The 27,368-nt window shown below is 39.0% G+C and overlaps 1 protein-coding gene across 3 annotated transcripts in view; it reads left to right on the top strand.

Annotated features, from left to right (window-relative positions):
• Positions 1-27,368, top strand: part of CCDC191 (coiled-coil domain containing 191) — an 84,743-nt gene that overhangs the window by 30,369 nt on the left and 27,006 nt on the right. For 2 of the 3 annotated variants that reach the window (XM_036018117.1, XM_036018118.1), the window contains 5 exons: positions 12,575-12,765; positions 19,518-19,776; positions 23,559-24,010; positions 24,760-24,872; positions 26,745-26,827. In XM_036018117.1, the coding sequence (XP_035874010.1) occupies positions 12,575-12,765; positions 19,518-19,776; positions 23,559-24,010; positions 24,760-24,872; positions 26,745-26,827 (1,098 nt within the window). The remainder of the gene's footprint in view (positions 1-12,574; positions 12,766-19,517; positions 19,777-23,558; positions 24,011-24,759; positions 24,873-26,744; positions 26,828-27,368) is intronic. The other variant, XM_028504425.2, reaches the window with a different exon arrangement.

Below are 27,368 nucleotides of genomic sequence, written 5' to 3'. Positions count from 1 at the left end.
TACTAAAATAGATTACTCGACTTTAAAAGGACCAGCCAGTGTATTTTAAAATGAGAGATTATGAATTAATTATTTCCATCTTGCCACAGATTCTATTTGATTTGAAGCTATACTTTATTGTTTTTAAGTTTTTATTTTGAAATAATTTTAGATATACAGAGTGTTGCTAAAATAGTACACGGAGTTCCTGAATACCCTTCACCCAGTTTTCCCCAATTTTAATGTCTTACATAAACATAGTATAATTATCGAAACTAGGAAATTAACATTGGTATAATACTATTAAATATCATTAACTAAACTGTAGCTTTTATTAGAATGTTATCAGTTTTTCCACTGAGGTCCTTTTTCTGTTCCAGGACTCAGTCCACAATTTCATGTTGCCTTTAGTTGTTATGTCTTCTTAGTCTCCTCCCGGTACCTGTCTTTCCTTGTCTTTTATGATCTTGGCATTTTTGAAGAGTACTAGTCAGGTATTTTGTAGAATATCTTTTAGTTTTGGTTTTCTGATGTTTTCTTCTGTTTAGATTGAGGTTATACACTTTGGTAAGAATACTACAAAAAGTGAGGCTCTGCCCATCTCAGCATATCATATCCAGGGCACATAGCACTAATAGATCTTACTACTGTTGATGTTAACCTTGTCTGATGAGTTTCCCCACTGGAAAGTTACTATTTCCCCTTTGTAACTCATAAATGCCTTAGAGGAAATATTGTGAAACTATGCAACTATCCTGCTTTTCCTTAAACTTTAACCTGTTAATTTAATATCCATTGGTGGAGCTTACCTGTAACAGTTACATAGTGAGGTGTTTGTCTAATGATATTTTTATACTTATTTATTCTCCATTTATTAATTGAAATTCTTTTAGAAGGAAAAACTGTCCTTTTCCCCCCATTTGTTTGTTTATTCATTTATTCAATTATTCAATTATTTATTTGTAGCAGTATAGGCTTGTGGATATTTATTGTGTTCTGTGAGCTATAATCTAATATTATGGTTGTTTTTACTTTGCTACTCAAATTGTTCTAACTTTAGCCATTAGGAAATACTTTAGGTTGACTCTTTTGCCCTTTCTGAATGCTTTTTTGGGTGCTCCCTTTCTTTCTTTCACCACAAGATGTTTCAGGCTTGTGTCGTATTTTCCCTGCCCTAACCCTGGAATCAACTACTTTTACATGGAACCCTGGTTCCTTTTATTGGAGAATAATATTTAGAAACCAAGACCTTGGAACTAGGTGTGTTCACTGCTCCTGGAATGTCACTGTTTCTGGACCCTCTCAGCAGACAGGACTGGGAAATAAAATATATATATGTATACTAACCCATGCACACACATGTTATTTCTGTGTCTATCCGTGTGTATATTGAAATCCATGAGTTCATACTATCACATCCAGTTCCAGTGCAACAACACAGGGGTCATGCCATCCCTCCTCCTTATTTGTACATTATTTCTGTATCTGTATATATTTTAATCATGAGTTTATAATGATAACTTCTGCCCTACCCCAGTACCACAGGTTTCCACATAGCTTTCCCTTCTTGCTTGTCTGCAACTTCTTTCTTGGACAGTGAGAAACCTGAGGCTTATTATTTAAAATATATTTTCTTATTTGTTTATTTAGTATATTATAGTTTCAGAATTCCTAATCCATACAGCTATGGAAACAAATTTACTAACTAGAGTATAATATTTGTACAGTTATTTTTGGTTTTAGCCATATTAGCCAAAATATTGTTTTTCAAAGTTACTTAGGTTAGTTCTTTTCTTCTCTCCCCTTCAGTGGAATTATTGTCAGTGCCTCTAACTTAGATTTCCCCAGTGCATATGGGTGTAGCTGAGACGCAGGAAAAATCTACCTGCCATACTTCTCAGGGTTTTACATTGACTTGGCTAGAGACAGCATGGTCCTCTGGTAAATGCCACCAGAGTAGCAGGCCCTCTGGGATCCTCTTGGTCCCAGTCCACATTCCTAGCCTGGTTCTAAAGGAGCCCGAGGCTGCCCTTGGGAAATGAAACTTGGATACTCAGCAGCTTAAATATGACCACAGGATAAAAGGGGGGAAATGCGTAGCTGGCTTCGCAGTGAGCGACTAAACAACAGGAAGCTCTTGTCAGCACCCTCAGAATATACACTGGCACAAGCCCAGCAGCTGGCTCTATGGAGTGTCTGCAGGAAGACTGAATGTTTCTAGGAGTTGCTCGACTTCAGGCTCCTTTAGTTTCTGTACTTTTTTGTGCTTTGACTCTGGATCGTGTTTGCTCCTCCAAACAATCTCTTAACGTCATATTAGGAGCACATTATTTCATAGAAGACTTTCTGAGAGAAGCAGAGCAGGCTCTCATTAAAGCACAAGTTCAGATGCAGAGCTATACATACATCTTTCCCACACATTTCCTTTCTAGGTCTCTTTGTTTTATCAAAAAAGCTATTTTTTATAGAAACTTTCTACTTCTTGCCTCTTATTTTTTCTTTGATTTTGCAGTGAAATCTCTTGGGGAAGTTCAGCGATACACATGTCATTGCTAATTAGCAGAAATGAGGGATTAACTATGAAATTCTTATACCATTTGGAAAATAGCCTTTGTAATTTTGCACCCTATTCCGAAATACATTTCATGTTTTCTTAATGAGATAAGAAAGTCTATGATCTTTCCTGTTTGTGAAAGTTGGAACAGTGAAAGATGAGTTGCCACTAACCTAAATCTTTAGCCTATAGGGAAACCAAAATTGCTTATTTGGTTGTTTTTTTTTCTGTTTGAGAGTAAGATAGTAATGACCCAAAGGAGTCATTGTTACTGTTATGTTTGTGGCATTGTGTCTTCCAAAAGGCTGCCCCAAACTAAACCAAAGGCTCATGAGTACATATGGAAAACAAGCCTGGATTTTTCTGTGACAAGATGATGAAAACTGTGGTTAAGTACCTCACTTATATACCATGATTCCTTCCCAAAGATCTTAGTTTTACCAGGACTGCCTACACACTACTGAAACAAACCCATTTCTGAACTGAAATACAGCAACCATGCTCTCAGCAATGTTGTCTGTTTGGGGAAAGAAATGAAGGAAATGCCACTTTGCAAATAAAATTGCAAGAAAGAGAAATGTCGGGCACATAGGTGGAGAATATTGGGATTCGTGTAACTCCCCTCTTTATTGCCAAGAACCACGTGTAGTGTACAATTTAGTATTTACATTATTATTACATGTTACCTAATATAGCCAACTCTGGAAATTTTTCAAGTAGTTTTAGGATTGGTAATGAGGTTGTTCGTTTTGTTATTATATTCTTTCTTACCTTCACCCTACAAGTAACCAGGGTTCCTTATTCTAACAGAAGGGACAGTGAGGACCAAGTTACCAAACCATTGCACTGGTGTTTTGCTTTTCAAACATAAAGCCTTTTTTTGATCCCACAGGTTCTATTTATGTACATATAATTCTTTTTTCTTTGGGAATAAACTAATTAAAATCTGCTTTTGAAAAACTAAGACAAGAGCCTTTGGCATAAATAAAGTCTATCCTCTAAACTTGTACAGAGTAGAATATCTTTTCCCCCTAAACACTAGACATTTCAGGTGAATATTATAAGGATCTTGAAAACCATATGAGAGAGAAACAAAATGGTATCCCATCATCGTCTTATTGTTAGACTTCCATAGAGGCGAATCACGCATTTGTCTAATGTATTCTGAGATAAGGTGTACTTTTGGCATAGTTTGTGTGTGTGTGGCTGGGAGTGGGGAAAGTAGGCAGGGAGCGGGGTTTCGTAAAGTGGAGAAGAAGGTCTAGAAAAGGAAGAAAGGAAAGGGAAGAGAAGGTGATAGGGAGTGGTAGGTCTGCCTTTCCGCTTAAAAAATAAATAAAGTCATGAAAACTGGTCCAGGCTATTTTGCAAAAGGAGCCCCAGATTAATGAATAGTGAGGTTATAGCTGTGTTACGGTCATTCTGCCTTAAAAGATCCCAGAGAGTTTTACTGGTTAAGAATTTACTGTATGGTGAGACTAAGCCATTGCTCTCTGAAATTCTACTTCTAGAGTGAAGCAGAACTAGCTTACTATAGCAGTATTATTGATTAAAACTTCTTAACAGCATTAAGAAGAATTTACAAAATGTCCTTATGTTAGCAATACATATTGATGCTTTTATGGGTGAAATGATATAATGTCTGATGCCTGGGATTTATTTTTAAATACTTCAGAAAAAAAGTAGGTAAAGGAGATTGAAACAAGAGTACCAAATGTTGATAATTTTTGAAGCTGAGTGAGGGATTTATTCTTCTGTTCTACTTTTGGATGTGTTTGTTAAATTTCTATAATTTACATTTTTTTTAAGTTTAAAGAAGAAAGATAATTTAAATACTGGAGTAAAATGAGCATCACATCTTCCGGTATATAACAAAAGTAGCTTTTTGTCTATAGCCAGTAGACACAGGTAGCATTTCACCCAGCAGTGGTTGTCAAAGTTTAGGCCTCTAGGCTTTTCCATGGAACTCAGTAACATCAAGTCTTAGCACTGCGTGCTGAGAGTTAAATGTATTGTTCCTAATGTGACTAGTTATAGGAACATAGGGTTAGGGGACGCAATGATTTCCTCTGTTTTCTTTTGAAAATTATAAAAATCAGGAGTAGCGTGGTTCACAAGGTAGTACTTTTCAGTGCTGCTCCTTCCCAGGGTATTTATTCTGCCAATGCATAGGTCCTCCCCTCTCCAGCCGCCACACACTTCATGTGGTCTGTGGGGTCTTTTGCCCAGCTATAGTAGTTCCCAAAAGGAAAAAAAGGAGTTGGGGGTTACTTCCTTAGGTAGCAATCCAATGCCTGTTCCTTTTGGCCTGGAAGCAACAAGGGGTCAGTGAGGACTGTGGGGAGAGTGCAGCTTGATTGCTAACATTCACACCGTGGCCAGCTCCCCTAGACTGCTAGTTGCACCAGTTATTTCCATTGACAGAGATAAGTTGTGAACTTGTTGACATTTGTGTCCTCTTTGCAATTCATTGTTTATTTTTCCATGGCAGAGAATTTCTAGCAATTATCACTGAGCTTTCTCACAAAAGGGAAATAGCTGAGGAATTTTGATGAGTTACCCACTTCATTAATCAGAACAAGCGTCTCTAGTGACAGGGTTAGCATTACAATGAAGATTAGATAGCAAATTGCCGTTCCACCTAAAGTCAATCATTCCCAGTGACAGCAGTGTGATTACACTTCAGGAAAGAGCTTTCTTGCCGAAACAATGAGGGCAATTCCAGTGCAGGTAATACTTTTGGCAGGGAGAACTGTCATTTCTTCTCGTTAGTGGAATCCTTAATGACCTGATGATGCCTTGTAGAAGATTCTGAGAGGAGAAAGGCATTTCACTTAAAAAGTTTCTAAGTTTTACTTTGTAGTATTTTATTATCAAAATTATTATAGATAGATGTGTACTTAGGAACAGTTCTTCCCACAGTGACTTTCAGTATTTTATTGACCTGAATCTAGCCCTAATTATCACAACAACTGTGGAAAAAGATGTGGAAATTAGTAAAAGAATACATGACTATACAGGGGTGGGTAAAAGTAGTTTTACAGTTGTGAGTATGTGAAACTACAGAGTTTATTCTTGTATTATTATTTATTAGTTATTATATTATTCTTATTACTATTAAACAACTTTTGTCCACCCCTATATTTGAAAATCTGTCAGAAATAACTGAACTAGGTAAGAAATGGAGTCTGAACTAGGTCAGTTTGGCTGTCTGACTAAGTTAAAACACTATGTTCCAGCTTAAGCAGAATGTATTCCTCTTCCAACCCAGTTGTGGTTTTAAATAATAGTTCTGTTTCAAAGAGATAAGAGATGAAGCACTATTGTAACTACAGAGTGTAGAGCTGAAGAGGAGAAGCAGGCCCGGGGGGAGCAGGGGCTCAGCTGGGTAACAGAAAGGGTAAACATGTTACAGAACACAACAAGGGGGGCCTGGGATGATATACTATTATTGAAAGAAGGCCCCGGGTCCATTATGTCCGCCGCCAGAGGAAAGACGTCTCTCAATTCCAGAGATTTGTGAAAAGGAAAGGAAACATTTATTTAATGCTATACCAACTTAAAGTAGTGACCTAATGTCTTTACCAAAATCCCAAAGTCCCTAAAAACACCCACAAACAGACACAGTCCTTCCTTCCTTCCCCCTTTGCCCAGTCCAGAGTACCATATCTCAGGAAAGGAAATAGAAGTCCATGGCTTAGGCAGTCCTCTGGTTCTTCCCAGTTAGTACTCCATCTCGACTGGGAGACCTCCCTGGGTTCCGGCACGCTCGGCTGAGTCGCCGGGATGTCTGCTTAAAACCAGGTGGTGGTTCCCCCTTCTAAAGCTGTGGGGGGGTGGGGTCCCCACTCTGCCAGGCCGCGTGGTTCTCTTCTCAGGGCTGCAGGAGTCTACACTCCGTCAAGTCCGCGTGCTTCTCCCTAAAGCAGCATGGTTCTCCTCCTCAGGGCTGCGCGTGGCTCTCCTTCTCAGGGCTGTGCATGGCTCTCCACTCCATCGAGTCCGCATAGTTCTTCCCTCAATGGCCGCCAAATCTGGGTTTTAAATCCCCGCAGCCAATCTTCCTCTGCAGCCCCATTTCCAACTCCTCCCACACTCGGCTTCACATGCCAGAACTCGTATCCTTCCAGCTTTACTGGGCTGCCATCATGAGTCTGGGCAGGTGTGGCCCCATGTCCTGGAGCCAATCCTCTCTGAGCTCCTACGCAGGCGCTGTAACTCAGGGGACCTGCCCCACCCCCCCAGTTACATCTAGGTGGGGAAGTTACTTCTGGGTGGGGAAGTTACTTCTGTTCCCCTGTCTTAGAGCTGATCACAGCTACTTAACATATCTATGCAACCAGCCAAAGGCTATAGATATGTTAAATGACCAACCCAGAGGTTAGCTGCAAGGCTGTTGCTATGCAAAACAGCTCTCAATGGCCCTGCTTCATTTGTCCCTTCCCCCAACCCACACCCTGGGGTGGGGGATGGAGACATCTTAAAATCTCCTGGACACCTTAAGTTCTGGACCCCATTTCAAATGCCTATTTGGGCCCCCCCCCCCTTGGCTACACCCTGTAACAAACAGATAATGACTATGAAAGTGTGCCACTCCTCGTCCCTTCCACGTAAGTCAGAGTGCTTTCATCTCCCAGAGAAGACAGAGTATTTTCCTTTCCCAAACATTTTTCTCTAAGCACATTTGTGGGACTCCTACTTGCCTGAATAATGTGTGCTGTAAATCAAGAACATCTAAGTGGCTATTCTTGATTCATACTTCTATTTTTTTAATTAAAAATTTAATGAGATTGCTTTTTTGAGTAGTCAGGGAAAAAACCAATAGCAAGCTGATTTTGAAAAAGCTGCCATTTACAACAACATGGATGGATCTTAAGAATATCATGCTAAGTGAAGTAAGTCAGACAGAAAAAGTTAAGAACCATATAATTTCACTCATGTGTGGCATATAAAACTGAAAGCAACTAGTGAACAAAGCAAGAAAAACAACAAACAAAAACATAGACACAGACAAAACAGTATGATGGTTACCAGTGGGAAAGGGAGTGGGAGGTAGCAAAGGGTAAAGGGGGTCAAACACATGGTGATGGAAGCAGATTTCAGTTCAGGTGGTGGGCACACAGTGCAATATGCAGATGATATATCATAGACTTGTGCACTTAAAACCTATATAATCTTATAAACCAGTGTCACCCCCAAAAATTAATTTTAAAAGGTAGGGGCAACATTAGTGTTGGGGGCAGAAAGGAAGGCATTTGCTGCATGAGTTTGTCACTTTGCCAATATTAACTTCTGTGTAGTGAGACTGAACTATAGACCTTTAAAACTGATAATTTTTAGCCCTGGCTGGCATAGCTCAGTGGATTGAGCGCAGGCTGTGAACCAAAGTGTCGCAGGTTCGATTCCCAGCCAGGGTACATGCCTGGGTTGCAGGCCATAACCCCCAGCAACCGCACATTGATGTTTCTCTCTCTCTATCTCCCTCCCTTCCCTTTCTAAGAATAAATAAAAATCTTAAAAAAAAAAACTGATCATTTTTGACTTCTGGCCAAGATGGAGGCATAGGTAGATGCACTTTGCCTGCCTGCACAACCAAAAAAAGGACAACAAATTTAAAAATAAAAAACAACCAGAACTGCCAGAAAATCAAACTGTATGGAAGTCTGACAACCAAGGAGTCAAAGAAGAAACATTCATCCAGACCAGTAGGAGGGGTGGAGATGAACAGGGAGGGTAGAGAAGACTAGTGGCAAGGCGGCAGCTGGAAGACCAGGCAGTCCCACATTTATGTGCAGATAAACCGGGAGGAACAACTGGGGAACGAGGCATACCAAGCAACACAAGGTTCCAGCATGGGGAAGTAAAGTCTCAAAACATCTGACTGTAAAAATCTGTGGGGGTTGAGGCCACAGGAGAAACTCCCTGCCTCGCAGGAGAGTTCATTGGAGAGACCCACAGGGTCCTAGAACATACACAAACCCACCCACCTAGGAATTAGCACCAGAAGGGCCAAATTTGCCTGTGGATAGTGGAGGAAGTGACTGAAAGCTGGCAGAGAGCTAAGCAAGCTGCATTGTTTCCTCTCTGACCGCCCCCCCCATATGGTGCCACAACACAGCCAGGTGGGATGCCCCACCCTGGCCAATACCTAAGACTCCACCCCTTACTACATAAAAGACATGCTGAGACAAAAAAAAAAAAACATGGCCCAAATGAAAACAGATCAAAGCTCCAGAAAAAATACAACTAAGCGATGAAGAGATAGCCAACCTATCAGATGCACAGTTCAAAACACTGGTCATCAGGATGGTCACAGAAATGGTTGAGTGTGGTCACAAAATAGAGGAAAAAGTCAGGGTTATGAAAAGTGAAATAAAGGAAAATGTACAGGGAACCAACAGTGAAGGGAAGGAAACCGGGACTCAATCAATGGTTTGGAGTAGAAGGAAGAAATAAATATTCAACCAGAAAATAATGAAAAAATAAGAATTCAAAAAAAAAAATAAGGAGCTTTTTAAGAACCTCTGGGACAACTTTAAACATTCCAACATCCAAATTATAGGGGTGCCAGAAGGGAAATAGGGAGAGCAAGAAATTGAAAACTTCTTTGAAAACATAATGAAGGAGAAATTCCTCAATCTGGCAAAGGAAATAGACTTCCTGGAAGCCCAGAAAGCTCAGAGAGTCCGCAAGAAGTTGGACCCAAGGAAGCACACACCAAGGCACATCATAATTACATTACCCAAGATTACAGAGAAGGAGAGAACCCTAAAAGCAGCAAGAGAAAAGGACACAGTTGCCTACAAAGTAATTCACGTAAGACTGTCAGCTGATTTCTCAAAAGAAATCTTGCACTCAAGAAGGGGCTGGAAAGAAGTATTCCAAGTCAGTAAAGGCAAGGACCTACATCCAAGATTACTCTATCCAGCAAAGCTTTCAATTAGAATGGAAGGATAGATAAAGTGCTTCTCAGATAAGGTCAAGTTCAAGGAGTTCATCATCACCAAGCCCTTATTATATGAAATGTTAAAGGGACTTATCTAAGAAAAAGAAAATAAAAAATACGAACAGTAAAATGACAACTAACTCAAACTATCAACAACTGAACCTAAAAAAGCAAAAACAAAAACGAACTAAGCAAACAACTAGAACAGGAACAGATTCACAGAAATAGAGATCACATGGAGGGTTATCAGGGGGAGGGGAGAGTTGGGGAAAGGTATAGATTTTATTAATTATTAAGGATTATTAATAATAATTACTTATTACTTATTAAGTATTATTAACTATTATTAGTAAGAAGCATAAATGGTAGGTACAAAATAGACAGGGAGAGGTTAAGAATGGTATAAGAAATGGAGAAGCCAAAGAACTTATATATATGATCCATGGACATGAACTGAGGTGGGGGGATGATGGTGGGAGCAGATAACAGGGTGGAGGGGAATAAAGAGGAGGAAGAAAAATGGGACAACCGTAATAGCATAAACAATAAAATGTATTTAAAAAAAACTGATCACTTTGCTCTCAAAATCTAAACTTAAGTATTTTTCAAGAAATGTATTAACAGAATTTATCAACTCAGATTTTCCCCCTATATATTCTAGCAGTGCTTTTCTACCCATAGCAAGTTTTATATTGAATTCTTTCTTTCAGTAAAAAAAAAAAAAAAGAAGAAGAATATGCTTTCCTTTTGAAGTGAGACTTTTTGCCTAAGAGACTAGGGTCATCAGGATGCCAGAATATTCCAGTTTTTAGCCTTAAGTGTACCACTAACTTTTTACTTTGTGAATTTAGTTGTTAACTCTTCTTTACTTGAAGTTTAACTTTGTAATGTAAATTATAATGATATGTGCAGTATCCATTTTCTAATGATGGTCTACAGATTAATAAAATAGTACATGTAAGGTGCTTTGAACTTGAGAGAAAAAGAATGTAGAAATCCAAGAAGGACACTATTAATAGTGTTGCTGCCAAAGTGGATTATGTTTGTGCTATTTCATCATTAGAAATATTCCAGGAGTTAAAAATTAAGTCATTCAAGAGGAATCCTTTAAATGAATCTGGTAAATAGAAGATATTTTCTGTTGACTATGGTATACAAGTGAACACTTTTTTTTCATGCTGTATTTTGTGGGATAGATAAACAGATAATACAAAAAGCATAATCTCCTGGCTGGTGTAGCTCAGTGGATTGAGCGCAGGCTGCGAACCAAAGCATCGCAGATTCGATTCCCAGTCAGGTCACATGCCTGGCTTGCAGGCCATGGCCCCAGCAACCGCACATTGATGTTTCTCTCCCTCTCTTTCTCCCTCCCTTCCCTCTCTAAAAATAAATAAATAATAAAATAAACATCTTTTAAAAAAAAGCATAATCTGCTGAACCTGGCAGCTGTGAGTTTTCCTTGTTACGACTGAAGGATACCCTATATTCAGCAAATCTCCCCCCTCCGTTCTTCTCTTCCTCCCTTCTGCCATCTCTCCCTCCTTCCATGGAATCTGAAGTCCAGAAAATGTGCCCTCGTTTGACATAACAGAAAGGGAATAATGGCTTTTTTAGGTTTTACATGGTTTCTCCTGTTGGGAAGTAAATATTTTGTAGTTTGATTAAATGGCACTATGAACTGGTTTCCTACATAGAAAATATTTCTGGCTAAATATTTCTGGCTAATTTCTAAAATTCTAGCATAATGTCCCTCATATTACAGATCTTTTATGTATATATTTTCTCTCCCTATGACACCCCAAAATCTATATCTTAACTTTGTTCAGAGTTCCCAAATTCAAATACAGTGGTGAATGCTTCCTAAGTGTTGAAACAGTGAACGATAAGTCTTTTTATAGAGAAAGAAGCAGTAAATCAGGCTGAGCTTGGTTAGGCTACCCAGTTCTTGATGCAGGTCTTCCGCCATTCCACATATGTCCCACAAAGGCACTTCTTATGAGGTCACTTTCTATTGTTTAGTGCTCCCACACTTGGTAACACTCCCAGATTTGCCATTCCCATTTATGGGACCCCGTCTCTTCCTTCCAGAGAATGATGGCTCACAGTCTAGTGGAAGCCAGTAAAGACATGATTATAATACAGCACGTTGAGTGTCTTGACTGAAGAAAGTGTAGATTGCTCTGGAATACAGTGGAAGAGGGCTGACATTTAGGAGAGTAGCTGGGAACAGGAGGGCTCCCTAAGAGAGGTGACTCCTGAAGTAGGCAGGCAGAGAGAGGGAAGAAAAGGATGGAGAATTAGGATGACCATAGATAAAAAAGTGTGAAACAGCATGGTTGGTGCAAGGCCAAGAGATGGAAATAATTTGGTGTGCTAGGAACATAAAGTTTGCTGTGAAGATACAAGATATACTCGTACATCAGGACTGGATCTCAGAGATATTCTAAGACTAGGGCCAGAGTACTTCTCCAGGATGTCCTTAGGGCCAGTAAACCTTGTCTTATTTGCTGTCACATGCACACAGTGGAAGATAGCAAGTGGCCTGAGTATCTAGGCCTGTTCAACCAAGGCCCTAACACAGTTAGTGGTGGCCCAGCTAAAGCTATTGTTTTTACCTCTCTGGTTCCTGGAGACCAGAGAACCCATTCCATCCTCATGGAATCTTCCATGTTTATTTGTGCAGGACATTGGCAGAGTCAGTAACAGGAATGAATGAAATGGTTGGTATTTTAAGCTCCCAGACAGCCTGGCAGGGTAGATCCTGTTGGAAGCAGGTTTTTCAGGCGTCTCAAACAGGCCCTTTAACTTACATCTTAGATGGGACTGTTACTCCAGCTCCACACAGGACTGGGGCCTCAACAGTAAGGATTGAATATTTTAGTTGGTCACAAAGCTGAGAGTGTCTCAGTTTCATGACTTGAATATTTCTCGTCATTATTAGCATAACACAGTTCTGCACGGTGTCCTTCCATCAGGACAATGGTTCCTACCTTTGTTAGAGAGAGTGTGAGGGGGGAGTCTGAGGAAAGGGCTCTAGTTCATATTAGAAACACTGGTGCTGATCAGTGATGATTTTCCAAATGTTTCCATTGCAGTGTCAAAAACGCTATTTCTCTGCCTGGCACAAGCTGCTGCTTGATAACAGGATTAAGCTGGGGAAAGCTGGGACCCTTTCTGACTGGAAGTTCCAGCTGAAGGTCCTGCGGGCCTGGAGAGACTACACAAGATTTCAGAAGCTGCAGCGGGAGACACAAGCCATGGAGAATGACCTTAGAGAAGAAAACAGGTACCATCTTTGTACTGTGAAAACCCCTTTGGCATGTTCAGGACAGCTTTCCTCCTGAAGAATCCAGAAATGGACTCCAAAAGTGCTGTTCACTGGAATCATCTCATCTGCTTATAAATGTGGTAATCACTGTTTTCCTATGTTTCATTCCAAGCTAGGAAAATTTAACTGAAAACTCTAAGTACAAAATGATTTGATTAATATGTACTAATGTGCATGCTTTCCTTTTTTAAAGGAAATGAATATTATGTTTTTTCCCTTGTCCTCTGATGTAGTAGCATTGCACTTGGACCATTTTACAATTCAAAAGACAGAGTTTGGTTTGTATGCCAGTGATTCACATTCGTAGAAATCAATCTGCACTTGGAATATTAATTAGGGACACAGGGAACATCAATCAGAGAGGGCAGACCTGCCAAGAGTGATTCCTCCCATTCCCCCATCTTTTGTTCCTCATCTTATACAGAGGTTCTGACACCTTTGCATCAACTCCCTCATACTCTTGCGAATGACAGAATTTGCCTTCAAATAAAACTTTCTTTGCTCCATCATCTTAAAATTAAATACATTTTGTTCTTTCCATTCCAAATTTAGCTTTGCATTCTTGAACCAAAATCATAAATTTCAAAGGAACCATTTATTTATTTGGGAGAGGGCAGTTCATGTTTTTATGTTTGCTTACTTCTCTATAAGCAACTCTGTCACTCGTTCAGGGTGACAGATTAAACAAATGGTATGTGAAAGCATTGTTATGTGGAAGAGAGCACCCCACCCTGGAGTTGCACAGCCTTGTGACAGCACTGGGCCCTGGGGATGACACAGAGGAGAATGATGCATGACCCCTTGTCTTCCACAGGCTCACTATTTTGTGGGGAAAACAAGATCTGGAAACAGTAGAGATGTCGAGGATCATTATAAACTGTGTAATGCATCCCCTTCTGAGGAGACCTTAGTAGAGGGAAGGGTCGCTGTGACCAAGGAGGCTCCTACAGAGTGCCAGGAGAGGCGTTATCAAGGAGCTGGGTCTTGAGCTGGGCTCTGCACTGTAAGCAGGATGTTCCTGGTGGACATGGGGAGACAAGGTGGTGGCATGGAGTGTTGCCATGCTGACAGGCTGGAGACCATCAAGCACGTGGTCGTAAAGTTCATCGACTTGCAAAGGGCCTTTAATGCCAGGACAAGGAGTTTAGTTATTCTTTGGTAAATAAAGATAAATTCTTGAAGGTTTTTAAGCAGAAGGGTGACCAAGTCAATTTTACTTTCCACAGTATACTGGGAGAAATCTTCATTAAAAAAAAAAAAAAAAAAAAAAAAAAAGGTAGCCCTGGCTGGCGTAGCTCAGTGGATTGAGCGCGGGCTGGGAACCAAAGTGTCCCAGGTTCGATTCCCAGCCAGGGTACATTCCTGGGTTGCAGGCCATAACCCCCAGCAACCGCACATTGATGTCTCTCTCTCTCTCTCTCTCTCTCTCTCTCTCTCTCTCTCTCATGTCTATCTCTCTCCCATCCCTCTCTAAAATGAATAAATAAAATCTTAAAAAAAAAAAAAAAAAAAAAACACTTTAAAAAAAAAAAAAAAAGGTCAACATAGAGAACTCTTCCATAATCCATTTCTAAGTTCTCAGGACCTAGTGACTGATGTAAGGGACTGATGGGATGACAGTCTAACTGGAAAAGCAATAGCTGAGAAAAGGTCTGCTGGACAGCGCAGGGCGCGTGGCGGAGCGGTGAGAGGGGGGCAGCATGAGCGACGGCCTGAAGGGAGTGGACACTGAGATGTTCAAGTCAGAAGTGGCCTGTGAAATTCACATGCCAGAAGAAGCTTGTAGAAAAAAAATCTAAAGAACTGGATATGCTATTCCAATTAAACTGTTTTATATAAAAACACTAAAAGGGGATTTCATAATAACATAATGTGCCATTTTTTTTTAAGATCTCAGAACTTTCTGTCTCATATCTGTGAATTATTTTCAGGTGTCTATTTTTAAATGTTGAGAATGGGTACTACATTTTTTAAAACTGCAAGAGATAGAAAATATTTAACTTATAATAATTTTTTACTATAATACTTTAGAGCAGACATACCTTAGAGCAGGAATCCTCTAATCTAGCCCCTCATTTTACAGACACTACAAGGAAGGCCCGAGAGGGAAGCTGTCATCCCAAGGTCATAGAGTCAAGAGCAGCCAGCCCAGAACTAGGCCCTGGCCTTTTGGATTCTGAGCTCGATACTGTACCCTGTAGCACACAGCTGCTGTGTTAAGCGGCATCTGGTTGTCCCTAAGACAACCATGTTTGTGAGTTATGTTGTAATTTACTCATAGATGGTTTTAGAAAAGAGCGGCAATTTACAAATGATAAGACATGCTAAAAACATGAAAAGAAAGGATCTGTTAAACATAAACCACACATTGTTGCTTTCCTACAAATCCCTGGCTTTCTGCATCTTGTTCTCTGTTCTTGAAATTGGTTTAGGATGTTAAATTTCGAGATCTTGTTCAAAGAAGGTTAGGATATTAAAGGTGGGGAAAAAAGCTCAAAGGTAGTTGCTGCAAGCAGAAACCAAGAAATGTCAGTGGGATTGAGGGTGTCCCTGTTTCTGCAGCACTTTTGTTAATCATGTTGGACCGCGCTTCCTCCGTGCTTACCTGGGTATCCAGGTCAGAGGCCAGAAACTGAAGGGCATCTGAAGCTGGTAAAATTCCTGATGTGTCTGTCAGAGAGGCAGGAGGACAAGACTTGTACCGTCTGGCTCACTTTAAAGCTCTAAAACAGAATTATCTTTTACTTTTTCTCTGAGGGGCTCCTGCTGCATTATTGAATACATAAGCTTTTTTCCTTCCTATTCTTGCATTTGCATCAATGCTGTTTTTGTGTTCTGGATCAGATCTCAGCACTCAATCAGATCACTAGTATGTGGTTATTTATTTCTCATTTCTCACTTTTAAAAAATTCAAGACACTCTGTAGATATCTAGAATCATCCTGAGGTAGTATTACTAACTTACATGAGAATTTGTTTTCTATTTTTCAGGTTCTTTTATTAAAGATTCTTGTAGGATAAGTAGTATAGGGCTTTTTAGGGAAGTGGGGATGACATCATTTTGAGGAGGAATCTGAAGCTTAGAAACTTTCTGTCACTACCCAGTGTCCCTTGTATAGTGACTCCTCTGACTTCTCCATTCTGTAACACACACCAGCAACTAAGTGTCATTTGAGGTGTTGTTCTAAGCATCATGGTTCGTATTTAAATTTCTATTTAAATCTTTTATAAGGTTTAAATAGAAACCTTATTCTTTTATATGTATAAAAGAATATATTTTATATTCTTTGGTCTTTAGAGACAGCCTTTGTCTGCATGCAGTTATATAATTGTGATGATCAATTTATAAATTTATATACCCTTGCCAGAAATTCCCTGATTGTGGATTGGAAGCATATTGGGACAGGATGTTTTCCGTGCGGGAACTCCATCTTTCATTTCATGATTATCTGGGAACTATGTCTGAAACCATTTCTTTGGGTTAGTGTACCCAAGCAAATCACATCTGGTTGAGCTTTTAAGAAATTTAGCTCTGGCTGGTGTAGCTCAGTGGATTGAGCACAGGCTGGGAACCAAAGTGTCCCAGGTTCGATTCCCAGCTAGGGTACATTCCTGGGTTGCAGGCCATAACCCCCAGCAACCGCACATTGATGTTTCTCTCTCTCTCTCCCCCCCTTCCCTCCCTAAAAATAAATAAATAAAATCTTTAAAAAAAAAAGAAATTTAAGTGATTTTTCGCTTTCAGAAATACTTATGTTTTTTGGTATCATCTTTTTAAAAGTATAGAAGTTGGCTTATCTGGAATATCGTCACTCTGCTAGAGTGAATTGCAAGGGTGCAGGAGTAGAAGCAACCTGGTCTCTGGATCCCTGGCTTCGGTTGCTACCTTTCCACCTCAATGCAGAAACATAGATTATTAAATAGATATTCAAGATACCCACATAACCATTGTAGAGTGGGCTCTAAGCACTATAGTGAACATGCATTTTTTAAACCTATTTTCTTACTGTTTAGGGTTTTATTATACTTACAAAAATATTTTTCTCTTTGCCTTTTTGTAGTGTCCAAATAATTTCTTCCCTGACAGTCAAAACCTCAGTGTTGTTTGACTGTTTGTGCTGTAAAAACATGAAAATAACACATCAGGTAATACATACTCCTCCTTTCGGAGCAGATTCATGTAAATCGAATTTCACATTAATCAGAGCAATGGACATCCTTCGTTCTGTGAAAATTTATGATATTCACTTAAATAAAGTGCTATAGAGTTTTGGGGGCTTTGTTCATACCTGTGTTGCTACCTAACTTATTATTCTTATTTCCCTCTATAATTTTTATTTCAAGGTTATTCAGTCTCATATTAGATACTTATTTTCTTATTTTTAAAAAATATTTTATTTATTTATTTTTAGACAGAGGGGAGAGGAGAGAGAAAGGGAGAGAAACATTAATGTGTGGTTGCTTCCCGCGCACCCCTTAGGGGACCTGGCCTGCAACCCAGGCATGTGCCCTGACTGGGAATTGAGCCCGTGGCCCTTTTGTTCTCAGGCCAGTGCTCAATCCACTGAACCACACCAGCCAGGGATAGATACTTATTTTCATCAAAGTAAAATAATATACAAATGTCTATTTTACCTACATTGTACTTTCATTACAAAAACCATCAGTCACCAAGTATTTATTGAATACCTATTATTTATTAAAAAGAAGCAATTGAATGTAATCAAAAATGCTGTTAGCAGAGGTACTGTTAGTGCTTATCCTGAAATTCATTATTTCGGTCGACTTTGCTCTTACTAATTGGTTGTTTCACCCAACTCTTCTGACATAGATTAAAGTTTGTGACTCTAGAGTAGTCTTTTTCAGACTAAGGGTTTTAACCCAGTAGAGGGTCCTGAAATCAGGCTCAAGATGAGCTATGTATTTTATAGAAATAGAAGCCCTGGCTGGCGTAGCTCAGTGGATTGAGCGTGGGCTGCGAACCAAAGCATTGCAGGTTTGATTCCCAGTCAGGGCACATGCCTGGCTTGCAGGCCACGGCCCCCAGCAACCGCACATTGATGTTTCTCTCTCTCTCTTTCTCCCTCCCTTCCCTCTCTAAAAATGAATAAATAAAATCTTAAAAAAAAGAAAGAAAGAAATAGAACATGTTAGAACAGAAATAACCAAGCACATCTCTGGTAATAGAGTAAGTATTGTTTGGTGAAACTTTTGTTTCAGTTACATATAGTTTTGCTTCATATATGCACATGTAAACTTACATAATGAGTCACAGTGTAACATTTTTTTCTTACCGTAGGTGGCAATTAGAAAGGTTTAAGAGTCACTTAAGTGTCCCCAGCTGGTATGTCTCGGTGGCTTGAGCTCTGGCCTGTGAACCAAAGGGCCATTGGTTCAATTCCCAGTCAGGGAACATGCCTGGGTTGCAGGCTGGGTTCCCCAATGTGGGGAATGCAAGAGGCAAGCAAACATTGATGTTTCACTCCCTCTCTTTCTCCCTCCCTTCCCCTCTGTCCAATATTTTTAAAAAATATTTTAAAAAAATAAAATATTTTTTTAAAAGTCACTTAAGTATTTAAAAACTATAAGAATGTTTTTCTGACACATTGACTTAAAAACTGCTTCTATTTTGTTATGACCCCCAGAAGTCCATGAGGAGAGTTAAGCATTATGCTTTTTAAACAGAAATAGATATGCGAATAGTGTTATAGAGAACTTATTTGATTTTCCTTTACAAGATAAAATCAAGTAGGTATCTAAATAATATTGGGTTTTAAACTTCTAAACAGACCCATTTATGATGCGACATAATTTCCAAGTTATCATGCGACATAATTTCTTCAGGGACAGCAACCATCCGCGCATGGATAGAGCTCAGGGAACTTTACGCTTGAATTCTCAACTGGTCACTTCCAGAGTGCCTCCTAATGGAGATCCCCTGTGGGAAGGGAACATAGCTGGCAGTTTACAACTCCACTCAGTCACGTCCTGTCATGTTCATGAAGTGTCCAGGAATCAAAGGAGCTCTTCCTTAGGGAGAGAATGTGTTGGGACAACCCCTACCAGACTGCAAATGAATTCCATGAGAGCAAGTGCCAGTCTCTGCCTCTCACATGTGTCTGGTGTTTGGCGATTATCTTCACAAGGCAATCTTTCATTCACTTAGTTTTTAGGTCTGTAAATGAGTCCTTCTTTAGGGAACCTTTCCCCAAGCAAGTCCTCCTTTCCTAAGATCTACCTTCATAGTTTCATGTTGACTTTTATTAAGTCTTACACTTAATTATTGACAATTCGCTTGTTTTGTTCCTTTCCTTTTCTCCTAATCTTCTATCTTCCTTAGATTTCCAAGCATAGCTGTATGTCTCCCTTATGCATTCATCTTTTAAAAAGTAGTTATTTATATACCTATTCTTTTTGCTACTTCCTCTCTGAAAGCCCTCATAAACTATTTTATGATAATCAAAAAATGTGATATCTTCATGACATGATAGAACAGAACTGTCACTCTTTCTTCTGAGGTAATGTGTTGAAGTGCCAACGCCTTCTATGAGCACACCCTTTCCACCGAGGAATTTTATAAAGTAATTCCATTTAGCTTTGATAAAAGAATAAGCTGGAGCTAAGTGGAGCATTTCTGGGACTCCTCTGGACTTGCGTTCCATTTATATTATCAAGTAACAAGTTGTCAATGGCTTCTGTTTTTAATGGAAGTGCTTTGTTGCTTAGAAAACACCAACTGGCCGCTGAGTACAACCGGAAAGAAGTTCTCCGACACCATTTTACAGAATGGCAGCATTGGCATCGTGCAGAGATCCTAAAGAGAGAGCTGGCTATAAAAAAGGGAGAAACCCAGAAGAAAATGAATGAGTTGTTGAAGGCAGTATCACTAGGGAAACTCAGTGCAAACGGGTCATCAGGCATCAGTCCACTTGAGGAGGGAACAGCTATGGAGGAGTCACCTATAGGAGAGGTACGTTGTGTTTCTTTTGATTGGCCTCCCTGCCTGTTAATCACTTGGTTTTGAGCTGGCACGTGGGTAGCTTGGGCTGTTAGCCACTGTCAGATTGCCTTGCCTACACCATCTGACAGATGAGAACTGCTGTAATGCCCGAAGGTTAACTTTCAGTCAGTGTTCATTGTCTTGAACTGAATCTTCTTTTTATGATCACATATAAACTTTGGTGTAGCTGAAGCTTAGTACAAAGTTAGCACAGGGAATTTAAAACTACTACGAGAAAGACTCTTTCAGGAAGATAATAGAAAGTGTTGTCTCCTCGCTTGTGCACTCTTGTTTGGTCATCAAACATTTCTTTCCTAAGTGAGCCTTGTGACTTATGAGGGGAATGTTTAAGTGTTTATTCTTCTAGTGAGAAAAATAATATATATTAATTGTAGCAATTTAGTAGGAGAAAATGACAGAGGAAAAAAAGAAAAATTGCCCATAATTTCATCATTTGAGGATAACCAGTGATAACATGTTGAAGTATAGACATCTTGTCTTCTCTCTCTTCAGGCATATGCAGATTTTTCTCTTCATTATTTTATTTAGCTTTAATCTTTTCTTCAGTCAAGTCATTGAGGGCATTAGTCTGCCATAATACAGGAAAAGAAAAGCCATGTATTTTTCTTCTTAATAATGATGTGATTTTTTAACATGAGAATTTTTTATGTCAACAAATTTACAATGGTAGTTCTCAGCTGAGAGTATAGTGCAGAATCAGACCACTAAATCAGAGTCTCTGGGAGTGGAGCACCTGTACGTTTTGAAAGTTCCACAGGTGAACTGATGAATGCCCGCTGGTTAAGGACCACCAGGTTCTGTGCCATCATATTGTAATGGCTGCATGATTCTCTGTCATGAACTGTAAGCTAGACTCTGTCTACTTCCTTCTCTGTTGCAGGACATTGAAATTGTTTACAGTTTGCCACTATTGCAGACAAAGCTTCCTTGGTACCCTTGTAGCTAAATCTTTGCACGCATCCGTAATGCTTTAGTTTGGATAAATACCTAAAACTAGTATGCCCATTCTAAAGACTATTACCAAATTGTCATCCCAGAAAGATTGTATCCAAGAAGCACCTATTTTCGTGCCTGATAACATAGTTTTCATTTTTTACCAAGTTAACAGGTAAAATATTTTCATCTTATTAAACATTCTCAGATCTTCTTTTAAATTACTACTGAGGTTAAACATTTTTTGCATTGGATATATATATAATGAAATATATTTGAAATAGGAAATATTTCAAAATATGAAATACTATATTTCATATGAAATAGAAAATTCATAATATGAAATGTTTCCTATGAAATAATATGAAATATATATGAATATATTCATATTCATATATGAATATATAATTATATATATAATATGAAAATGGATATAGTAAGATAGATATATCGTGATTGGTCTCTTCATGCCCTTTTGTCTGTATTTCTACTTGGTTATGTATCTTTTTCTTATTTATAGGAGCTCTGTATATTTTTTAAAGTATTTGTTGTCTTTATTATATGTTTCGAATTTTTTTCATTCTGTCATTTGTCTTTTGGGTTTTTTATAGTGTTTGGTACTATACACAGCTAAGTTTTTAGTAAAGGCCATCATATCAGGTTTTCTCTTTTATAATTGCACTTGTGTTTGAAGAGCCTTTCAGAGGAGGTCCTGTATGCTCATCTCCACCCCAGACCCCCTCCACTGCTCCATAATGCTGCCAAGTACTTAACTAAGTTACACTGGGAACTAGAGGGTCCTGGCCTTGCTTTTTACTGTGACTACTGCTAGCAAGCAGCTGGTTTAATATAACCTTGTCTCTCAGCAAAAGGGGATCATGAGGATGCTTATTGGTACTTATGTAACATTTTGGTCCCTTCCCCTAGGCCATTTATCTCCCTTTATGTCAGTCAGATCATTTTGTTTCCAAAGAGACCCAGGAGAGTCTTCTATCTTAGGAAATAGCTATGTGGAACCTTTTACCTTACAAAGGTCCACTGTTATTATCTTTAAACGAAAAAAGAAGTCAGCAGAAAGTATTTTTTGTGTGTGTAAAATGGAAAAATTACTAAATATATGTATATAATTTATACTCAAGAAAAAAGATCTCCAAATCTCTGAAATCAAAAACAAAAGAATTTATCAGAAAAGGATAATATTGTAAAAAAAATAGAGCAAATGAAAATACAGGATATAATAGACTCTATAGGTTACTAGATAAACTAATCTTTTCTAGAGTGTAGCGCCTAGCATGAGCAAATGAAAATATAAAATCTTTAGTTAGATGTTCATTAATTACACAATCATATGAATTCATGTACCACAAGCACATATACTATACCTTGAAATTTTTCAGAACTACCAGTTAGCTGATGTAGGTGATTTTCTCTAATTAAGCCAGACCATTCAGTTCTATTCTATCAAGTACAATCTGTACCAGTAAGCTTTTCTTTCTTTCTCTTATTTTCACCTGAAAAAGTTACCATGATCCAAAAGAAATCTTGTTGCTATACTCAAGGCTTTTACAGCCTTGCTGGGTTAATAATACATCATTATCACAAAGTTCAAAAGGGCATAAAACATGTACCCCTCTTGATGCTAAATTACTTAAGCAGGTGTTGTCATGAAGAACTGTCCACTGACATTTCTGAAGTAGATTATTTTGAAAAGTATTTAACATGTCAGAGTTTCCATGTATCATATCTTTTACTTTAGCTGAACCTACAGAAATATTTCCATCATCATGAAAAATATCTTTGAGTACCCAAGCATGGCACCCTGTTACAGCTAGAAGCTTCTAAGATACATGAGACAGTTCACAGTGTTTTTCTCTTTGTACTACTGCAAATGGAAGAATCAAAACTGGCTAGACTTTAGACCATGGCATCATACCATTACTAAAAGAGACATTTTAACGGTGGCATTATTTTGGTCAGAATAAATTTTTTGGATTAAAAATTCTGTTCCTTTTCCTCTGTATAGAACTTGTAACACCTCAGTCTGTTAAATGAGATTTGAGTGATAAAGCTTTGAAAACTATTAAGCCATATGCTAATACAAAGTATTATTAGGTAACATTATTCTTATGTGATGTAGATATTAGTCTGTTGGTCCTGGGTTTGCCAACATTTTTCACATATAACTTGTTTGGAAATAACTGGAGTCTATAAACTTTAATCCAGTCCTTAATCCTGAAATAAATACTCTGACTTTAATTTACTGGTGGTAAGAGAGTCATTGAAAGGACTATTATTAAAGAGCTGTTGTTATTATTAAGCAGCTATTATAAAGAGCTACTATTAATTAGTAAAGCTATTCCTTAGTTTTCCAACATTCTTGACAAAGAATATATCCTTTGCTACAAAATTTTCAATTTTCTGCAAAATTCAATGTTAATTCATGTAGATTAAAATTCCTGTGACATATATCTGGAGTATCTTGCCTAATTCACAAATGAACTGTCCTAATTAGAAAACTGTAACAGCACATTTTTCGTTGTCCTGGCCCATGTCAGTGGTCCATACAGTTGTAGCCACCTCCCACCCAGTTTTCCTGGCCAGCAGTGCACATTCTCAGAGTGGCTCCAGAGCTGAGGCTGGTAGCCTCTGAGGTAGCCAGGCCAGGAGCACAGGGCAACTCTGGCTGGGGTGCAGGGCAACTGTGCCGTTGAACAGAGCAATGCTGACTAGATGAAGCTGGCTCTCGTCAGCACAGTGCTTTCAATAGCTGAGCTCCATACCATCTCCTTCTCTCTCAGGTGACTGCCATACCCCTTCTGTGGGAAAAGCCTCCCTCAGGGAGCAGTGGTTGTATGCCTAGCCCCCACCTGAGCAAACCAACAGACAGCATCTTGCAAGTTTGCCTTCAGAATGTCCCTCTGAACACATCTGAAAACAAGCCTCACAAAGCTCTGGATCTTGAGCCCTCCCCACAGCCTGACAGCAACGAGAAGCTCAGAACCACCAGCCAGAAAACAAAACCTATTTGCATGAGTCATTTCCACAACCGCCATGCCTTCCAGCAACAGCTGATTGAGAAGCAAAAGAAGAAACTTCAGGAACAACACAAAATGATTCTGGAGCTGAAGGAAAGCCAGAGGCTGGTGAAGGCTCGGTGGGCAGCAGAGCGTGACACAGCAGTGATTGACTCACAGAGCTGCCTGCTGTCCAACCCCAAAGAACCAAAGAAAACCTACAAGGCACCTTCAAAGTATGTCCATTGTATCAGAACACTCCCTGGACTCATTATTTGGAGTTTTTCACTTTACAGTAGATGGGCTTCTGAACTTTGCCTAGCTTCCAGGCTCCATGGTCTGTCCTTTCACTGTGCACTCTCAGACCAAAGAACCCATTTGTGACTGGTCCAGAGAGATACAAATAGGTATTTAAGGCAAGTGGCTGCCTGTAAGGACCCACTTACATAGTATTTGCATTGTCGCCACCTTTGGCTAAGGAGCTCTGGTAAAAGAGAAAAATACTTACTTGCTCTAACTTGATTCATGGGTTTCTGATTTTGTTTAGTGCCAAGGAGCCAGGGTAGACAATATCAGGTCCCAGTGGAGCAGTCCCTGGGGCCTACCAGTTATCTAGCCTAAATTTATTGTTGTTTTGGATAGAAGTAAATATCTTGGAGCCTGGAATAAGAGTCCAAATTTCTAATAACCCATTTAACAAGGTTTCAGACATGCATTCAATATGTGTGATAAACAGTAGGGTAAGAGTGGGCGACACCTACTGATTCCAAGTACCAGGATGGGAATCGGAGCACCTGGCTCACTCTGTAGACTCAGGCCAGTCACTCAGCCTTTCCCTGCCAGTCTCTCTAGTGGGTGTAGTAATGCACAGTTACCTCAGAGAGGAAGGATTCATTCGAGTTTTTTAAATTCTTTGAGTTCTTCAGGTGCAAAGGCTTTGAACGAAGCTGGTTATGGGTCTGAATTCTTTTTTTTCCCCTTCCAGTTCGTCTGTTGCTTCCCCTGGGACCGAAGGTAGTAGAAGTAACTCCCAAAATGATCTTTCTGGACCCAGAAGGAGCCCAAAGAAGCTGATGACACCCCATCCCATTCTTAAAGGCAGGGCCACCTTGGTTTGGTCTTGGTGGTGGTTATCTTCCCTGTGGAGTAGAATGTGCTGGTGTTGGGTTTTGAGGTTTGGAAAACCTGGTCAGTCTGAGGGGTGGACACGTGAGAGGCAGAATGCACCAGCAAGCTCCATGACTTTTTCCCTGCATCTTCTGCCAAGCTTTTTGGCCTTTCCAGCCAATACCAAAGAATCAGTGCTAAGAGGTTTTATTATTTTCCTCTAACTTAAGATTTGTATTGTGATAGAAAAATAATGGGACAAATATATACATGAGAAAACTCTGAGTAGCTGCTAAGAATAAACACTGAAAGATCACTTATCATTGTATTTTAACATTAAAATATTGAATAGTTCACAGCAGTTTACATTGTCAGTACATCATTTTATAATGAGTTATGCCTTGATGATGGGCTTTTAGTAATGAAATTTATAAACCTCCTATTTTAATTTATGGGATTTTTGATAACATAGAAATTGTTATTTAAACCGAACAATACTATGAGAAGAGAAGCATTCCTCAGAACCCACCTAGTGAATCTGCTAATTGTTTTCACTGCAGTCACATACTCTACATATGTCTGTATGTGGTGGTAGGCACTTTGACAATTATATTGTGTTTGGTAAATCTGATTTTTCTCCCGTGGCAAGATTGCTGCCCCAACAAGAACTAACATCATCCGAATGATACTGCATCTACAACTCAACTCCTATCAGTGAAGAAATGAGCAGTCTTTACACTGGCTCTGCCAGGACAGCAGTTTATGCCATCTCTGTCCACCACTGAGGACAATCAAAAAATGGCCAGGCTACTTTTCAAGTCACCTTTGATGACCAGCTCCAGAAAAGAAGAGGAAGGGCACATTACCAGAGACTGCTTCTCAGAGCTCTCTCACTTTAATCCATTCTGCCTCCTTAAAGACAGCCTCACTCCCACTCCCTGTGGGGAGCCCCCACTGTTCTTTCTCTAGCAAAGCAGACACTTAGTATCTATAAAACATAGCCTGGTGAGCTGTTTTTTTTTATTAATATTTAAAGCTTGGAGTTAAATTTTCTCCACCTATAACATGGCACAAGGAACAGAAAATAGATATTGGCTGACTTAGGTGAGCAGAGCTTGGTACTCCTCCCACCCATGCTCCTATTCCTGGGAAGGTCGGACTGATGGCAGTTATCACATTAGACCGTCTTGCGCATTTGCTTCTTTTGGACCAGTTTTTAACAGACTGTTAAGAACAGGAGTCTGACACTCAGATTCATTCAGATGCCAGTCCTCCCAGCACTTAGTACAGTTCCATTTCCTGCCCATCTGGATATCCAGGCCTTTAAAACTAAATTAAAATATATTCATTGTGACCCTCAACTTTATTTGTGCTTGTTGTTATTACACGTACAGACATATGTATAGTGATTTAGGAAAAATTAGTAGGATCAATGCAATTTCAGGAATAATTTTATTCTGAAAGTACTTGTTAGATATAAGTAAAGTTTTATACATTCATTAAAGGAATTATCAAATTAAAATTCTGGTTTTTGGGTTTCATATACTAAAAGTATCATCAGCACATTATCTTATTTAAACCAGTAAACAGTTATTCTAATAGAAATATAAATAAAAACATAATCTGCAAATTGTTCATCATCGCTGAGAAAGGGATTATAGTTCTTTCACCTTTAGAGAATATATACACACCTAAAATTTATATATTTATATTTTATATACATTTTACACATACATATTTCTGAGATTGTGAACACTCAACTTATAAGAAAACCTTAATAACACCAAATTTTACTAAAAATAGAGGCATTTGTTTTGCAGTGTTTCTTATATGTTTGATACTGAAACTCTTACTATTTTCTAGCCATGGAGGAGAGAGCAGCTCAGCGAGCTGAACGTAGGCGGATCTTGGCAGAGAAGAAGAAAAAACAAGAAGAGGATAAATTGGTAATAAACCAAGAATGCAAACTGAGGCAAGAAAAAGGATTTGCATAGGTTTTTATTAAAAAAATTAACCTAGCTCATTTAAACCTAAGGAGACAACAGAGTTAAACCAACTTTGGTGATGGCTTTTTGCCTACAGGCCTGAACTCTGTGACAATTTTAGAAAAATGAGGGGGAGAAAGCTTGATGTTGATCATTAGTATAGCAGCAAATGTTGCAAAAGTTGATGGGAACTAGCAAATTGGAAGATTTACACATAACCAAGACTAATATAGATGTTCTACCTGACAAGTTTGCAAAGGTCTTTTGAAGTTTTTTGAAATTTTGACTTGGATTGTCAGAAGTAAATTTTGTGCCTACTAAGAAGAAATAGATAATACTAACACGTTTGAAGGGTTTTTGGTAAAATGAAAGAAAAAAAATTCCCATGCTATATATAGTTCAGACTTAGTACTTCACAGATGAAAATAAGAACTAGAAAGTAATCCTTTTATGATAAAAAAGTTAATGGTCTTAGTCATGCTTAGTCTCATCTTCCCAAGGA

The sequence above is a fragment of the Phyllostomus discolor genome, chromosome 2, assembly GCF_004126475.2.
Source record: "Phyllostomus discolor isolate MPI-MPIP mPhyDis1 chromosome 2, mPhyDis1.pri.v3, whole genome shotgun sequence".
NCBI lineage: Eukaryota > Metazoa > Chordata > Mammalia > Chiroptera > Phyllostomidae > Phyllostomus > Phyllostomus discolor.
The sequence above is the reverse complement of the archived record's forward strand: the minus strand, read 5'-3'. Positions and strand labels throughout refer to the sequence as shown.